Below are 16479 nucleotides of genomic sequence, written 5' to 3'. Positions count from 1 at the left end.
TACCTCTCAGTTACATAAGTAATTAATTCTATTCCTCCCACCAGCCGCTCAAGTCTCTTGAAGGTGCTTAATTAACGATTGGAGATATTTCTGGAAATATGAAAGAAATGGATTTGGGTCCAGGCATGGAGATGTGGTGTAGAGAGAGTATGAACTACTTACAAAAAGCACCAGAGTCTTGCTCATGTAGCTTTTTCAGATCACCACCTGTGCCGCCTGTCCGGGGCTGGGCCAAGCGATTGCACACAGTGAGTGATAGGTAGACGTGGAATGAGTGAGCGAGCCGAGGAGAATCGGACCCTGTGAGAAGGGTCTGTGTGAGTCTAGTCCTCTCCTACATGGGAAGCAGCAGGAAACCATCCCGAGCTTACCCTACAAGCACTAGTTCCCAACTTAGATGTGCAGAAGTCGCAACCTAAAGTGTTTGTTTAAAATGTAGCATCAGGAGTGGCTGCGGGGCTCAGTCGGTTAAGCCTCCAACTCTTGATTTCAGCGGAGGTCATGATCTCACGGTTCATGAGATCAAACTCCACATCAGACACCACACTGACAGAACAGAGCCTGCTTAGAATTCTCTCTCTTTCTCTCTCTCAAAATAATAAACATTTAAAAAGTAAATTAAATATAGACTCAGTCCCTGTTGTCTGAAGTTTATGGAATCTACACATGAAATAAAGCATACCTAACATTAGACAAAGTGGAACAGAGAGCTAAAAATTCAGAAAGAGGCTATACACCTTTGCCAAGACCTGCTCACCTTCTCTGAGTCTCTTCCTCACAACTACCCGCTGACACTGAGGCATGACCCCACGTCTCCCAGCTTGTCACTGAATGGGAGGATTTGAGAGCCTCACCCACCCGAGGCTTAAGTATCAGGGAAACGCAGTCAGTCACCCTGCCAGGACTATGGGCAGAATGAGCAAGGAGAGGTCCGTCTAGAATATTCTCTGAGGATGGGACTCTGAGAATAATTTTTACGATTTAAAGTTGACTTTGCTTCCTCTGCTTCTTCTGATCTGCACTCTTTCCTTTCTGGTTTCTGCGACCTTTTCTGTCCACACAGCCAGCTCATTCACTGTAAGATGCTTTTGTTTGAACAATCATTTCCTGAACCCAATCTTGTTGATTTTTATCACCATCTGACTCACTGCTTCTCTCCCCACTCCTCTCTCTCACCCCATACATTTTCTCCACGTTCTTACCTAGGATGCATTCATTTGCCTGTAGGGTTGATTTTGGGTCACCAGTTCATACTCTTCTAACTCCAGGTGCAAACAGTCACACCAGAAGGGACTCCTGTGCTCACACGTCTCTTCCTTCGTGACCTTCTTCTTCAGCTCGTGTCGTGACATTTGGGTCACGGGAGCTCTGTTCCAGCACGCATCATCCTGCGTGCTCAACATCTAAGAATACATGCTTTGGATTTGGCTCTTCGGCTCTTTCTGTGGTTTGCCGTCAATGACAAGAACCTCTTCAGTAATAACACCAATCAGAATAAAACAAATTCATTTTACTCCATCCCCTCAAATGATTGTAGAAGGAACAATATGGCAGAGGAATTGGGAAAAGGTGTGGACAGAAACATGGAAAGAGGTTCCCCCAGGAATGTATGAAAAGACTCTAGAGCTGTCTGGACAACTATGTAGATGTGAGGTCAGCAGAAATGAAAACCTTCGCCAATGAGTTTTACCAACAAGGGGGAGAGGCTGTCACTAATTGCAACCCCAGCTATTTCACGATGATGGCTGGCTCTAGAATTGAATACTGCTCAGTTGAGCAAAGATAATGCATATTCTTTATTTTCTACCTAAGATTTTTCATAAGGCCCCTCTCAATGAGAAGGATGTCATTTTAACTTGCCATTTTAAATTGTCATTTTGGGGTATGTCATCTTGGTAACATACTGGTTTCCCCTCCCTTCTTCTGTTATATGTAGCAGGCTGTTGGAATGCACCACAGACTTGTGTGGCCTTAAGTAGTAAAGAAACTTCAGATCAAGCACCATCTGCTCTGGTCTGCCCCACACTGGCATCTGTCTGCTGAAGTTAACTCTATCTGTTTGGCCTTTGGGGGGAATGTGCTGGCACTTTTCACTGGATCCACTGATCAAAGCATTTCCTTAATCTCAGAGTGTTCATATCCCCTTCTTCAACCCCAATCCTCTACATAAGATTTTTCTAGATGTTCTGCATCTGAATAGAGGCCTGTGAGGAGTCAGAGGTGTAGGGCTATTGGCTCACTCTAGATAGCAATTTATTAATTCCTGCCCTTCTCCAGAATTTCCACTCAGATGAGTGACACCAGGATATGGAAGCATCAGCCAGGGCTTTCTCTACCTGTTTTTACTCTCTCTTCCCCACCATCACCCAGGTCCAGAAGGAACAGGGTCACCTCTTAAAGGTCTCAGTTTCTCTTTAGCCAGGGTTTTTAGTAAAACTCTGACTTACTCATCTAGACCTGACTTTTGAAAATTTATAAAAGCATGCCAGAGAGAGTCAAGTCTTACTTTAAATTTCAGAAGCAGACTACTGGTTTCACATTTCTTTTATTGTAATAATAGAAGGGAATAAAAACCCTTGGCTGATGAGGGAGAAGGTGCCCTTGTTACGCAAGTCTAGCTAAGTCTAGGGCGGTGTTTGGGGAATAGAAAGTGGCACCTTGGGTCTGGTGGGCAGTAGCTTTCTTCTTTTTTCACTATGCACTGACTCAGAAAGTGAAAGTCTGTGCGGATCTCAGCAGTAAGACCTGGAAGGAAGAGCTATGTGCATAGTGAAGCAAAAGCGAAAACAGAAATCCATTCCTCTTGAAAAGTCGAGTTTTCTCCATTCTTTGCTCTCTCCACCGCCCACATGATTTCTGGCACATCAGGGACAACTGTGCGGATCCCACTTGCTGCCTGCCAATGCCCAGGGACAGGATGTCGGATTTCCAGAGACCCAAGGAGCTCTGGCAGGTTGGAAGACAGAGATGTGCCTGCTGGACTCGTCAGGCTGAGAAGTGTCGCTGGACTAGTCAAGCTAGGAAGTGTTGCCGCCAGCAGTCAGTGAGCTGGAGACTCAGGAGAGCTGGTGGTGGAAATTTCAGTCCAAGTGCAGAAGAAGACTAATGTCCCAGTTCAAAAATAGTTATGCAAAATGATTGAATTCTTCCTCATCCCCTTTTCTTCTTCTCAGGCTTCCAATGGATTGGATGAAGCCCACCCATGATGGGGAGCACAATCTGCTCTCTTTAGTCCACTGATTCAAATGTCAATCTCCTCCATAAACACCCACATCCACACCCCAGCCCTCCACACACAGAGAATACTGTTTAGCTAAATGTCTGGGCATCCTGCAGTCTAGTCAGGTGACACATAAAATTATCCAACACACCTGCCATGACTAGTGCGCTCTTGGCTCCATAGAGGTGATCAGGATGTGAGGCATTTTGAGAATTTCCAATAGGAGCCATTTGGCTATTGAAGCTCAATAAATGATAAATTGCACTGATCTGAGGTAGACATAAATGAACCCTGGTGTGACCTGCAGGTTCTGGCTGGAGTCCACACCCTTTTGTTTTCTGAACACCCGGGCGGGAAGATAACTCCATTCCCCCACTCTCTTAACCCTTACATGGATGTTACAAAGCAGGAAAAGTAAAAGTGCCCAAGTCCGTAATGAAGAAACACAACATAATAAATCACATTTTGGGCTCCTGGGTGGCTGTTAGTTAAGCGTCCGACTTTGGCTCAGGTCATGATCTCACAGTTCATGGGTTCGAGCCCCGCATCGGACTCTGTGCTGACAGCTCAGAGCCTGGCGCCTGCTTCAGATACTGTATCTCCCTCTCTCTCTAACCCTCCCCCCTGCTTGTACTGTCTGTCTCTCTGTGTCTCTCAAAAATAAATAAAAAACATTAAAAAAATAAAAATAAATAAATAAATCACATTTTAATTGTATTAACCACCTCTCAAAACACAGCTATCACTAGAGGGAGTTTAAAGCAAACTACCCTGTTAGTTCCTTAGTTAGGAGCTTTTTCTCCATTGAAAGAGACCATATAAATCATATAGCCAAACCTTCTAACTTTAAAAACAAGAGTACTGAGAACCAAAATTAGGTAAGAATAGGATAAGTAGTATTTTTTTCATTTATGGAACTTCCATTCTTTTTTAGACTATCCGGTATTAGTATCTCTCCCTTCCCCCCACCTTTTTTTTTTTTTCTTAGAGGGAAACCATGAGTGGGGGAGGGGGCAGAGGGAGAGAAAAAGTCCTAAGAAGGCTCCACGCTCAGATTGGAGCTGAACACGAGTCTTGATCCCACAACCCTGGGATCATGACTTGAGATGAAATCAAGAGTGGGACACTCAGCCCCCTGAGCGCCCCAGGCACCCCTCAGTACCTCCTTTATTGTTTGCTTTGTTCTGTGACTTGGTGTATATAGGAATCTAGAAAGCATTTGAGGTAGATTGGAGCCAAAGGTGTATCATTGTGGGTAGAGATGGAAAACCTATTTCAACAGTAAAATAAATTATATTCTCTGTTTCTAGATTTTTAAGACTTCTGAGTGAATGTGATTTTCTTTCATTTCATGTCTTGTATTGAGTCTAGGTGGGAAGAAGGCATGTAAAATTGAAAGTGGTGAGATGTCAGAAGTGCTATAATACAAGTGTATACCTGATTTCAGAGGAAACACAGAGATGGTTGGTCAGTTCTTAACTAGAATACATCAGTATGAACCTTGATGAGCACCAAACTTATACCTAAGAAGGTTAAAGATACCAAGGGATAGCATAAAATGACCAATACTTTTATTTATGATGAGGAAATACTGGTACTATTTCTTCTACTTTAAAGGTGATTCAAATTATCTGGTTGCCATGTTTGCAATTCATGTTTTTATTTTTTATTTTAATTTTTTACTTGAGTATAGTTGACACAGAATGTTAATTAGTTTCGGATGTGCCACTTAGTATTTCCACATCTCTCTGCATTATGCTATACTCCCCACAAATGTACCTACCGTTTGTCACCATACAACACTATTACAATAGCATTGACTGTATTCCTAGTTCAGATTTTTAAGAAATTCATTTTAAAGTTTAAATGTGATTTAAAAATTAAGGTTTAGGGGCATCTGCGGCTTAGTTAGTTATGTGTCTGACTCTTGATTTCAGCTCAGGTCATGATCTCAAAGTTCGTGAGTTTGAAGACACATCCGGCAGTGTGCTGACAACGTGAAGCCTGCTTGGGATTCTCTCTGTCTCTCTGTCTCTCTCTCTCCAAATAAATCAATAAACATTAAAATATTAAAATCAAGGTTTAAGATTTATTAGCCTATAATAATGATATTTGACATTATAAAAAAAATCTAGGTAGTTGCATTTGAAATTCTTCAATTTTTGAAATTTAAGTAAATTCATGTTTTTACCACGGCATTAAATTTTAATTTCTATCTCAAAGCAAGTGAAAAAGCTATAACTTAAACATATGCACACATCTTTTGTAATACCAATCAGCATTTGCCCTTGGTATATTAGGATGATTGTGTCATTTTACTGGGCAGCTTTGATAAAGGCAATAAAAGACTAAAAGTTGTACTCTACCAGTGATTTGTCAACTAAAATCTCCAGAGAACATTTTAAAGCAATAAAGATAACCAGTTCACTAGCTCTTAATCTCCAAAATGTGTTATTATATTATGTATTTCATCTAATGACCCACTCATTTGCTGCATTTTTAAATGAAAATGTAAATACATACATATAATATATGTTATATATGTTATACATATAATGAGAGTAAATGCAGTTCCTAAATTAATGTTTATTACTTACTCATTTCTTTTTTAAATATGCTTTTAAAAAATATTGTCCAAAAGCCAATAAAATGCCTGACATATGGTTGGTTGATGTCCAAAAAAATGTCAATGAATGAACAAAAATAACCTAGGAAAAAAAGGCAAGACATGCTTGGTGTAAAATTAGATATAGTCTTGAATTTCTTTTCTATTTTGGCTATCTGGTTTAAGCACTTTCTTCTGTGGTCACTTGAGACACTGAATTATCTTTCATTTGATTTAAAAATTACCTCCATTAAGTATGTTTGGAGCAAAAAGAGAATAAAAATGGAATTCGTCAACCCTGATTGCAGCCTCTTTTGCACTGAGTGAATATAATGATCTCATTTTTAGGTACCTCTCAAAATGGTGAAAAGAGGCATAACTCTTCTAATTCAGTGAGTAAATATTAGTAACTTGCATGTTAAACTGTAAAAATTTCCCAACTGTAACTTGGCAGTCAAATTCACTTTAAAAAGGAAGTATAAATTCTAAAGACAGAATTTAAGTTTTTGCTTGACTTGCTTTGTTATTAGCTCCTTCCCAGACAAATGGGCTTGAGTATATGTTGGTAGCTATTTCATATGAGACACACACAGCCTCCCCCAAAAGTTTTAAAATAGAGCAAGTGTCCAGCAACGGAGAACATAAGACTATCAGTTCTCGGTTTTCCTGTTGACACATTGGTCTACTCCCTTCAGAAGAATACACTAATGCCACGGAATTGTTCTTTTAAAAACAATTCTCTTTTATATTTTATTTTGCTTTATTTTTTTACTATCAGGGACTCCAAAATCAACACTTATCAGGTAGCCATCATATTGATCATTTTCAAGTAATTTCAGTCAGCAAAGTATATGGAATGCATCGGATGCTTTTTGTGATTGACACTTGGGGGTTAAGGATGTTAAACTTCCAATAAATCCATCAGGAGATAAGTGCACAGGATAAATATAAAATTAGCTGTAACTTAAAAGATTTTTCCCTAAACTTTTGTAAACATATAACAGTAGAAAATGATAATGGTAGCAATTGTGATCGTCTTCATGTGGTGGATTGTTCAGTTCTAAATTTTTGAGGTAGAAGAGAAGAGATGTAGAGGAATGTCATATATGTACCTCTTTTCAGGGATTTGCTAAAGCCAAAATTTCAGGGACACTCGATTGACTTTTGCGTTGTGTTGAGAAACCAAAGGAGAAAAATCCCAAAGTAAAAAAGTAAACAGAATGGAGTAAAATTAAAACTTTGAAAATATGTGAAAAGATGGAGATATTTTAATTAATGTGATTGAGAAGCGACCATCACAAGTAGAGAACATAGAGAATTTTCTAACAAATCTGTGCCTTAGAGATCATTTAGATCAACTCTTTCATTAAATAAAACTTAGTTTGGGGGCACCTGGGTGGCTCAGTCACTTAAGCATCTGACTCTTGATTTCAGCTCAAGTCATCATCTCATGGTTCATGAGTTTGAGCCCCGCACTGGGCTCTGTGCTGACAGCGAAGAGACTCCTTGGTATGCTCCGCCTCTCTCTCTGCCTCTCTCCCTCTTGCTCTCTTTATCTCTACCAAAGCAGATATAAATAAACTTTAAAAATTATATAAATTTAAAAACTTACTTTTATAAAGTATCAAAATGGCATTTCACTGTACTAATTTTCAGCAGATTCTGGTCTAAAATCAAGGTCTCCTTGCAGGTCCTGGTATCTCAACTTGTGTAAGGGAAAGCATTGTATCCCTAAGGTACCCGCAGCCAAATCAGCCAAAAGCCACCATGTGCATTAAATGTGTGGAGCCGGCCAATCGTCCAGTCAAAAGGCAGAGGGGATGGCAAATGTTCTAGCCTCCCTTCCTCCTTACATAGGACTCGACGTGAAGTTGGCAGTGCAGAAAGGGTTTGATTGCACTTCAGCGGTTGTATTGATTAATTGACTGATTTACCTTAACATGCCTTCTACTGGAGCACCGTTGAGAAATATTCTTGGGAACCTGATTTGACAGAAAAGGAACAGCAGCAAACAGGGAGAGAACACCTTCAGAATGTTTTATCCCAAGCTCTATTCTGAGCTCTCTCTTTCTCTCCAACTGCAGAAATTTTCATAATTAAAGACTTTGCACCCTTTTCCGCTTCTCATCCTGAATGAACAAAATCCATCTTAGTGATAATGACCTTCCCTCCAAAAGCACAGGTGTAGGTTCAGACCACAGCTCAGCCACTTAAAGTTCAGTGACCTTGGCCAGAATCTCTCACCTCCTTAGGACAGTGTTTTCTGTCATGAGAAGCAGTGAGGGCCTTGGAGATGGTGCGGCTCAATGAGGCAATGCACGTCCTGGGTTTAGTGCCTGCCCCCTGAGTCGGTGCCCTTGGGTGCCAACTACTACTATATTCACTGTGGTTATTTCAATTCACTACAAACCAGAACTCTGCAAACTTGTTGTCCTGAAAATAGATCTAGATGTCTGCGCTACACTGGAAGGAGATTGTGTGTGCGTATGTGTGTGGCCCCTAATGATCAGTATAGCGTTTTGTAAGTTTAACAGTCAATGTGCATTTGCTATGTGACAGAGACTGCCAGGCACATTATACATCTTCGCAAAAACCCTGTGAGAGTCCTCTGACCCTTACTTTAAGATTTAACATTAATTTAGTTTTCATTAATTAAATCCAATTAATAAATTAATGGCACTACATCCTTTGATTTGACCATTTACGTCAAGAAGTACTCATGAGAAAATCCTCCGGTACTTGTGATCCCATCTGTTGTGTCCGCTGCACCCCCAACCACCATCACGGTTCCTCTCAGGTGCACTCATCCAGAGTTACATGTGTGTGCAAAGATGTGTATGAATTCTTCCCACACATGCTTTCTTTTACGAGAATGCGCTGTATATATTATCGTCCCCTTTTTTTCCATTTAGCCTTATGATTTAGGTAACTATTTTGGTATTTGGTAGTAGTAGTGAAAATAACGCTACTATTTAAGGAGTAACATAACTCACAGACACTAGTTTTAAGATTTACACATATTAATTCATTTAATTCTCAAACAACCCTCTGAAACCAGTACTAGGATTATATACTTTCTTTATAGATGAGAAGTTACCAAGTGTTGTGCATTTCAGATAATTTCCTAGTCTTCATTTGCCTGCTGACATAATTTCTTTTTTATTTTTAGAAAAAGTATTTTTGAGGCATCTGGGTGGGTCAGTCGGGTAAGGGTTCGACTTCAGCTCAGATCATGATCTTGCGAAGCAGAGCCTGGAGCCTGCTTCGGGTTATGTGTCTCCCTCTCTCTCTGCTCCTCCCCTGCTCATGCTCTGTCTTTCTGTCTCTCTCAAAAAATAAATAAGCATTAAAACAAAAGAGAAAAGGTTTTTTTTTCAGGCAGATTCATTCACTTTTTTTTCTTCTCACATCTTTTGGCTTAGATCATAGCTTGAAATTCCTACCTCTTTCTGAATTTATATAGGAATCCTTCCCTATTTTCTTCTACTAATTTTTTCACTTGCTTTCTCTGCAACTTGTATCAGTGGAGGTAGAAACATGGACCCAACATTTTCCCTCAGGATTAGTGTCCAAACACAGTTTACTGGAGAGTCCAGGTTCCCTCACAAACTCGAGATAACACATTCATCACGTATTCACCTCTCATATGAATTGGGTCTATATTGGGACTTGCTTTTATCTGTGCATTTTGCTTGCAATTTCTTACCACAGATCCAAGTCTGAATCACCAGAGCCCATAGAGAGAAACTTCAGCCTTTTCGTAGCTTTAAAAGAAAAGCCGAATGCTAGCATTGTTAAGTGACACTAAAGACTAAACTGGTAATGGAATAAAAGTGTTAATTGGTTTTAACTGCTCTTCAGAAAAGCTGTGCTTTGAAGAATTTCATTACTTTCTATAATTAAACATTAAATTTTAAATACTGAATAGATACACCATGGGGTTTTCAGGAAAGGGTTCTTGCTCTTCTCCACTGCTGAGTGTTTCAAATTTTTGTGTACACAGAGGGTGAATATCTGGTCATGAGATATATCAACAATACTGCACAATTTACAGTGAGAACAAAGTCATACAGCCGTGAGGGTGGGCAACGTTGCCGGGGGTCTGCTGATTCATCTGTAGTGAAATTTTATCTAGAGACTCACGAATAAGTATTTTAAAGTATCTGCATTTGGTTTTTAAAAGTAATGTGTTGGGGGGCGCCTGGGTGGCTCAGTTGGCTAAGCCTTTGACTTCGGCTCAGGTCATGATCTCACGTTCCTGGGTTCGAGCCCCGCATCTGGCTCTGTGCTGACAGCTCCAAGCCTGCTTCGGATTCTGTGTCTCCCTCTCTCTGCCCCTCCCCGCTCATGCTATGTCTCTCTCTGTCTCAAAAATAAATAAAACATTAAAAAAAAAAAAAGGTAACGTGTTGGGATGTTGGTTAAGCATCCAACTTCAGATCAGGTCATGGTCTCGTGGCTCATGAGTTTGAGCCCCACATCTGTGCTGACAGCTCAGAGCCTGGAGCCCCAGCCTGCTTGGGATTCTGTGTCTCCCTCTCTCTCTGCTCCTCCCCTGCTCATGCTCACTCTCCCTCTCTCTCTCTCTCTCTCAAAAATAAATAAACATTAAAAAAATAAAATGAATAAAAGTAAAGTGTTTCCATAACTTTTGGTGAATTTTTTTTGTTTGTCATTTGGAAAAGGACTGGAATTTTGAAGCCACCCCTTCAGAAAGAGTTAACTTTGAGACGTAAAGACAGGAGAAGAGGGCAGTCACCGAAGAGTCATGCCCTTACCCTGTAAGGGCTTGTTCTCACATGCACTTGCCTCCATGGCCCCTGCTTTTAGGGCTGTTTCTCCCCTTGAAGGTATTCGGAGACTCTTTCCACAGCGGAACACCTCATTTAGGGTCCCGTTTCTTGCCAACGCAGACATTCCTGCGAGGGCTGCATGGTCCTTATTTATCGGAACATGACGGAGACTGAACCGGAAGTCGCCTTATTTCGAATGATTCTGGACGAGAGTGGTGAGATGGGATAAAGAAGGAGAGGATCGATGGAATTTCCAGAAGAGCCACTGAGAGAAAACTCTAGGATTTTCTTAGACTCTTACTGCATCAAACCCTATTGACAATCTAACGCCTGTGGAGGGGGCCCCACCACCCTCAGGCTCCGCGTTTCTCTAGAAAGATCCAGGACTCGGAAAAAGCTACACTGCTCACAGCTGTGGTGACTGGAAGTGCAGATTAAAACCAATGAAGGGAGGAAGTGCAGCAGGGAGCGGGCACAGGCTTCCGGGACGCCCTCCCAGGACCCTCCATGGCACGTGCGTGTCCGCCCCAGACCACGCGGGAAGAGACACAGGCGGTGCAAGGGTTGTGCGAGAAGAAGCCATGGAGAGCCTTGGGCGCAAGGGTTGTCCTGAGGATCCGCCCTGTGGGCAGGCAGAGTCTGCGGGTTCAACTCGAGCCACTCAGATACCGGCCTCCCCCAGAGCAAATCAGGCACATTATTAGGCTGAGCTCATCTGGCCCAAGTGGTACAGCGTGGCCCGAGGCAGCGGGCACACAAAAATTCACTCTTATCAGGCTGAACATTCTAGAGGCTCAGAGGTTACAGTCCAGAAACTGGCCAAGGGACCATCCGGACACAGGCCTCTCTTTGGAAGATGCATGGTTTGGGGAACCCAGGCCTGCTGAATTAATTTCTCCCTGTCGCTATCACATGCCCTGATACAGTCACATGCACCACTCAATTTAACTAAAAGACAAATGGAAACAGCCTTGTGACCAAGTCTTGTTGCCCCCATTTTATTTTTTTAAGTTTATTTATTTATTTTGAGAGAGAAAGCAAGAGACCAAGTGGGGGAGGGGCAGAGAGAGAAGGAGAGAGAGAATTCCAAGCAGGTTCTGCACTGTCAGCACAGAGCCCAACATGGGGCTGAAACCCATGAACTGTGAGATCATGACCTGAACTGAAATCGAGAGTCAGACGCTCAACCAACGGAGCCACCCATGTGCCCCAACCCCCATTTTGGTAAAATAACGTGTACAGGTCCCCCATAACTCCCTGCTAGCACCTACGAAAGTGTGTCACCTTCCAGCAATGCTTACTTTCCTGCTCCTGGTAGAGCCTCAGAGACAATGAGCCGTGTATGTGTTTCCACCCTTTGCATCCTCAGAGTCAGGACAGCGCCTGGCTTACAGTACCTACGTGATTAACGTGGATAGATGAAACTGACAGACAGTGGTTAAGATCCGTGCCCTTAGTCTTGTGGCTTCTATACTACTATAATGTCCCGTGTGTCACAATGTCAAAAAAAAAAAAGAAAAACACCCTGAAAATTAATGTGTTAGCCATACTTAGAATTTTAAAATTGTTCTTTAAAGCCAAAAGGGACCTTAGAGATGATATTCTTTAACATTCAGTTTTAGATAAGAAAAAGTATTAATTTTGTGACAATATCTTGTTAAAGAGAGCTAACATTTGTTAATTGTCTATAAATTTCAATCAAATCAGTTTTGAGTCAAGACAAACATATATTGCCCATATTTTCACAGTTTCTCCAAACAAATGCAATTGAGGAATGTGGTAGGGTATCCAAATGCATGGAGCGCCTCTGTATTAGCTTTTCCCAAGTTAAGGAAACGATTCTTTCAGGTTTTCTGTCCTTTACGTCATGGTGCTTCCTTTCTGAACTTCAGTCTTATATGTCATGGTGTGAAGCTGCACAAACGTGGCTTCTAAATTGTTCTCATTTGGGTCCGAGGTGACCTGGAGAAGGAGCGCTGCAGGCCAGTGCCTCAAAGTGTCATGTGCTGAGGAGTCACCTGGAAGACTGTGAAATGCAGGTTCCGATCCAGTGGTCTGGACGGGTTCCCAATGAGGCCAGTGCTGCTGGTCCGTGGACCACACATTCACTAGCAAGGCAATGGCCAGCAAAATGACTTCCCCTCTCGCCTCATCTTCTCCAGTTCCGGATTGCTCCCACTAAACTATTCAGACACATAAGAAAAAAATTATCTCCGTATGTTTCTTACTAGTCCCAAAAGAACATGTTCTAAACAATATCCAGGATACCTGAACCGTTTAATTCCAACACTGCAGATGAAAGCCAAAAGTATGAGATACTTTTACCAAAGATGTTTGATCAGCTTGGCTGTCGGGGACCTACTTTGAAGAAAGAACACCTTTTACCTAAAATGTCTTCTCTTTCTAATGCTAGCATGATTTACTTCCTTGTTTGTGGAGCAAAGGCTGCAGGTTCCTGGAGTCTGTATTTCAGAAACTGGAGAAAACCTTCTGCAAGATTTCACACCCTTTTTCTGGGCAGTTAAGTCCCAGGAAGTGGGTGAGTGTCAGACCTTTGCATCTCGGTGACTGAGTAGGGAATGACAGCATGTGTCTTCATTACCTCATTTCCGATGACTACTAAGCAGTGCTCTTCAGATGACAATGAACAGAACTCCTCCTCCAATGGGCTCTTCTCCCTCCTTGTCAGTCGCTGCCCTGCTCCGGCTGTTGGACTTGTAAACTCCTCTGAATCAACAAAGAAAGCTCATTTGTTTCACTTTGTGAAAACGCTTCATTTTCCCCCCAGACTTTCCATTTCACGCTGTGTGAATTTTATTAAGATCTTTTTCACAGAAGCTAAGTGCTGGCTCTATGGGGCCCTGAAGGTTGGCATCCCAGCCTCTGTGATGTCTGAAACCTCTTGAGACATTTCTTTTCTACTGAAAACTCCTTGGGGAATCATGGGGAAGACTCCACAAGCTTTGTGGTGCTAGAGGACAGAGTTTGGCCTCAAGAACATCTCGTGCAAATCTTTTGATATTGTAATCTGAAAACCACTGACACAGCAATGCGGCAAATACCCCGTATCTCAGTAGTAACATCATATGGATATTGAGTGGGCCTTTCTGAAGGCCTTCAATTATTTTTCAAAGCTGGTTTAAAGTATTAATTAGAAATACTTTTCATTTTAGAATTGGTCTCTGTTAATAAAATTTACCTGTAATTCTATTGCCTTAATGCAGTATCATTGGTTTTATTCCAATAAAGTTATGTTTCTAAAAGGTAATTATAATTAAGTAATTGAACATTTTTATTCTGATTTTTTCCTCTTGAGTGTACATAATAAGAATTTGTAATGTTGCTGTATCCTCTCAGAAATGGCATAATAATTGCTGTGAAATAGTCCATCAAATAAAAATACTAAAATAATGCCACTCACTTCTCTACAGTGGATCTTTAGATTAGTCTTCCACCTATCATAAGGATCTTAGGAGATGAGCTCTATTATTTTTCCTATATTAGAGCTGTGGAAAGGAGATAGAAGCAAGTTATTTAACTTGCTTAAGGTCCCACTGCTGGTAAGTGGCAAAGTCAAAATTTAAACCAGATCTTCTCATACCTAAATAGGGTCTTCTTTATGCCATGCTGTTTCTTAAGATGCAGAGATTTACTTAACAGTGACTCAGTTTAAATAACAGCTTCAGCTAATGTTTGCAAATCCATAAACTATAAAATGGATAGTCTTCTTGGTTCCTCCCACAGCGAATATAAAATTGTAGATTTTTCTTAAGGTCTTTAAATTTTGAGAGCCATCACATCTTGGAAATAGTGTTATGATATCACAGATGTGAAAACCCTTAAGGAAATGAGTGTTTGCTTTTATTAGTAGGAATTGGTAAGACATGAGCTTCAGTAACTGAAACTCGGTATCTGTTTCTGGTCACTGTGGTGAATGCTTCATCCCTAAAAATCCCAATAGACATGAGTTTTTACCCTTGGTTCCATCTCATGTACCGTTTAAAGATGTGCTTGTTGGTTGGTTGGTTTGATCAAGGATGAATCACTAACTCATTAGCTTCACTAACTCCCGTGAAAGCCAAGGAGGAGGGTGACACCGGGCGAGGGCATCTTTACATGGAGAACTATAACGCACTTGAACACTTGAAGACCCACCTCTTTCCCTGTCTCTGTTCTCACAGAATGTGTGACACAGGAGAAGGACTATTCACTTTTCAAACAAGGGAAGGAGAAATGATCTATCAGAAGGTGCATTCTGCGACACTGGCCATAGCTGAGCAACATGAAAGATTAATGCTAGAAATGGAGCAGAAAGCCCGGGTAAGGCCCCTTCCTCGGTAACCTAACAGTCTGGGAATGAATGTCGCTGAGGTCTAAAGCACATCATGTGTATGTGGCCCATTCACATCACCCCTCTATCCACCCCACTCGGCCCAAGAGCTCACCCCAACTACCGAATCCCCTCCCTCTAATGCCCTATTCGGCATATGGCCCAAAAAGGAGTGACTTGTGGACACTAGCAGGGAGTCCCACACTCCATGCATTTCCCAAAGAGGGGTGTGGTGCATAGAGAATGAAATACAAAGCAATGATCTCTGCATATTGCCGCATACAGTTGGACAATAGGGGATTCAGATGTGGGTCTGAAATAACCAGGAAAATTAAGTTACTACCAGAAAGGAGTCCACTTTCTTTTTGTCTTTATATGAAAATTCTAGCTCTTTCTGTACGTTTCAGAGCCAATAATAAAGTATTTGCCGAAGGTGCTTCCACTACCAACAAAATGATTTGTCTCTTATCCTGTTCTGGGACCATACTACATAGCTTTGAGGTCAAGCTAAGAAATAATTGAGTAAATTATCTGAAATAGTAACTGTTACGAGTAACAGAAAAAATTATAAGCTCTACTACTAACTTCTTTGCAAAGCAAACAATGCAATGATTATTGACAATAATCTTAAGAGGTGACGATTCTCTATTTCTTCAGGACTTAGAGATGCATTAGATTTCATTTAGGAGGAGACAGGCAGAGTTTGGGGAATTAAGTGGGTCACTCACCAGAAGGACACTCCTAATTCTGTTCCAAGTTAACGATGACAGAGTTCTATATGTAGTATTATATTTGTTTTGATTTTTTAAATTCTCCACTACATAATGTTTTGACACACAGAAAACTATCTTTTAAATATTAGAAAACAAAAAAAGTTATTTATTGTATGATCTTATGTTATTCTTAATGCATTTCTAATTTTCTCAATGCCACATACACATTTTTATCTCACCATCTAGAATGTTCTTTAAAGAACTTTCCTAATACCTAAATGTGACAAGTGAAAACTAGGCTTACAAGGGACATTTGGTCTCTCACAGAAGTGAATGAGTGGCTTGAACATCAGTAGGTTATTAATAGGATTGTGTGATTAATTGAAGAAACATTAATAAGACATCAGTAACACTTAGTCTTATAGAAAGGCTTGGGTTAAATTTAAACCATTGTAACAATTATCTAAATAATGTGACATTTTTCCAGTGGCTTAAATCACTGAGGACATAGAACTACCAGATTTCAAATTATTTCAGAGTCGGATGCTTGCAACCAAAATTAACAGTTGTGATGTCACTTGCTATCAGTTAACAGTTAACTACACTCAACAGTTGTAGCTCTTTTACTTATAGCTGTTGGGAACAGGCAAAACGCTCTTGAGTGAAGTAATTGAATTGTCTTGTCATGAGGGAAATTCCAAGAGCTCGTTCACACAGCCCTACTGTGTGTCATCAAGGAGAGCACTCAGTATGTGCCCTGGGTTCACATCCCAATTCCACCACCCACTGGCTCTGCCGTCTTGGGCATCTTGGGTTTT

At 41.0% G+C, this 16479-nt stretch overlaps 1 protein-coding gene across 1 annotated transcript in view; it reads left to right on the top strand.

Annotated features, from left to right (window-relative positions):
• Positions 1–16479, top strand: part of DOK6 (docking protein 6) — a 349658-nt gene that overhangs the window by 256847 nt on the left and 76332 nt on the right. Inside the window, exon 6 of the mRNA XM_029922515.1 lies at positions 14800–14938. Coding sequence (XP_029778375.1) covers positions 14800–14938 — 139 coding nt within the window. The remainder of the gene's footprint in view (positions 1–14799; positions 14939–16479) is intronic.

The sequence above is a fragment of the Suricata suricatta genome, chromosome 14, assembly GCF_006229205.1.
Source record: "Suricata suricatta isolate VVHF042 chromosome 14, meerkat_22Aug2017_6uvM2_HiC, whole genome shotgun sequence".
NCBI classification, from domain to species: Eukaryota; Metazoa; Chordata; class Mammalia; order Carnivora; family Herpestidae; genus Suricata; species Suricata suricatta.
This window is presented reverse-complemented; position numbering and strand designations above follow the sequence as displayed.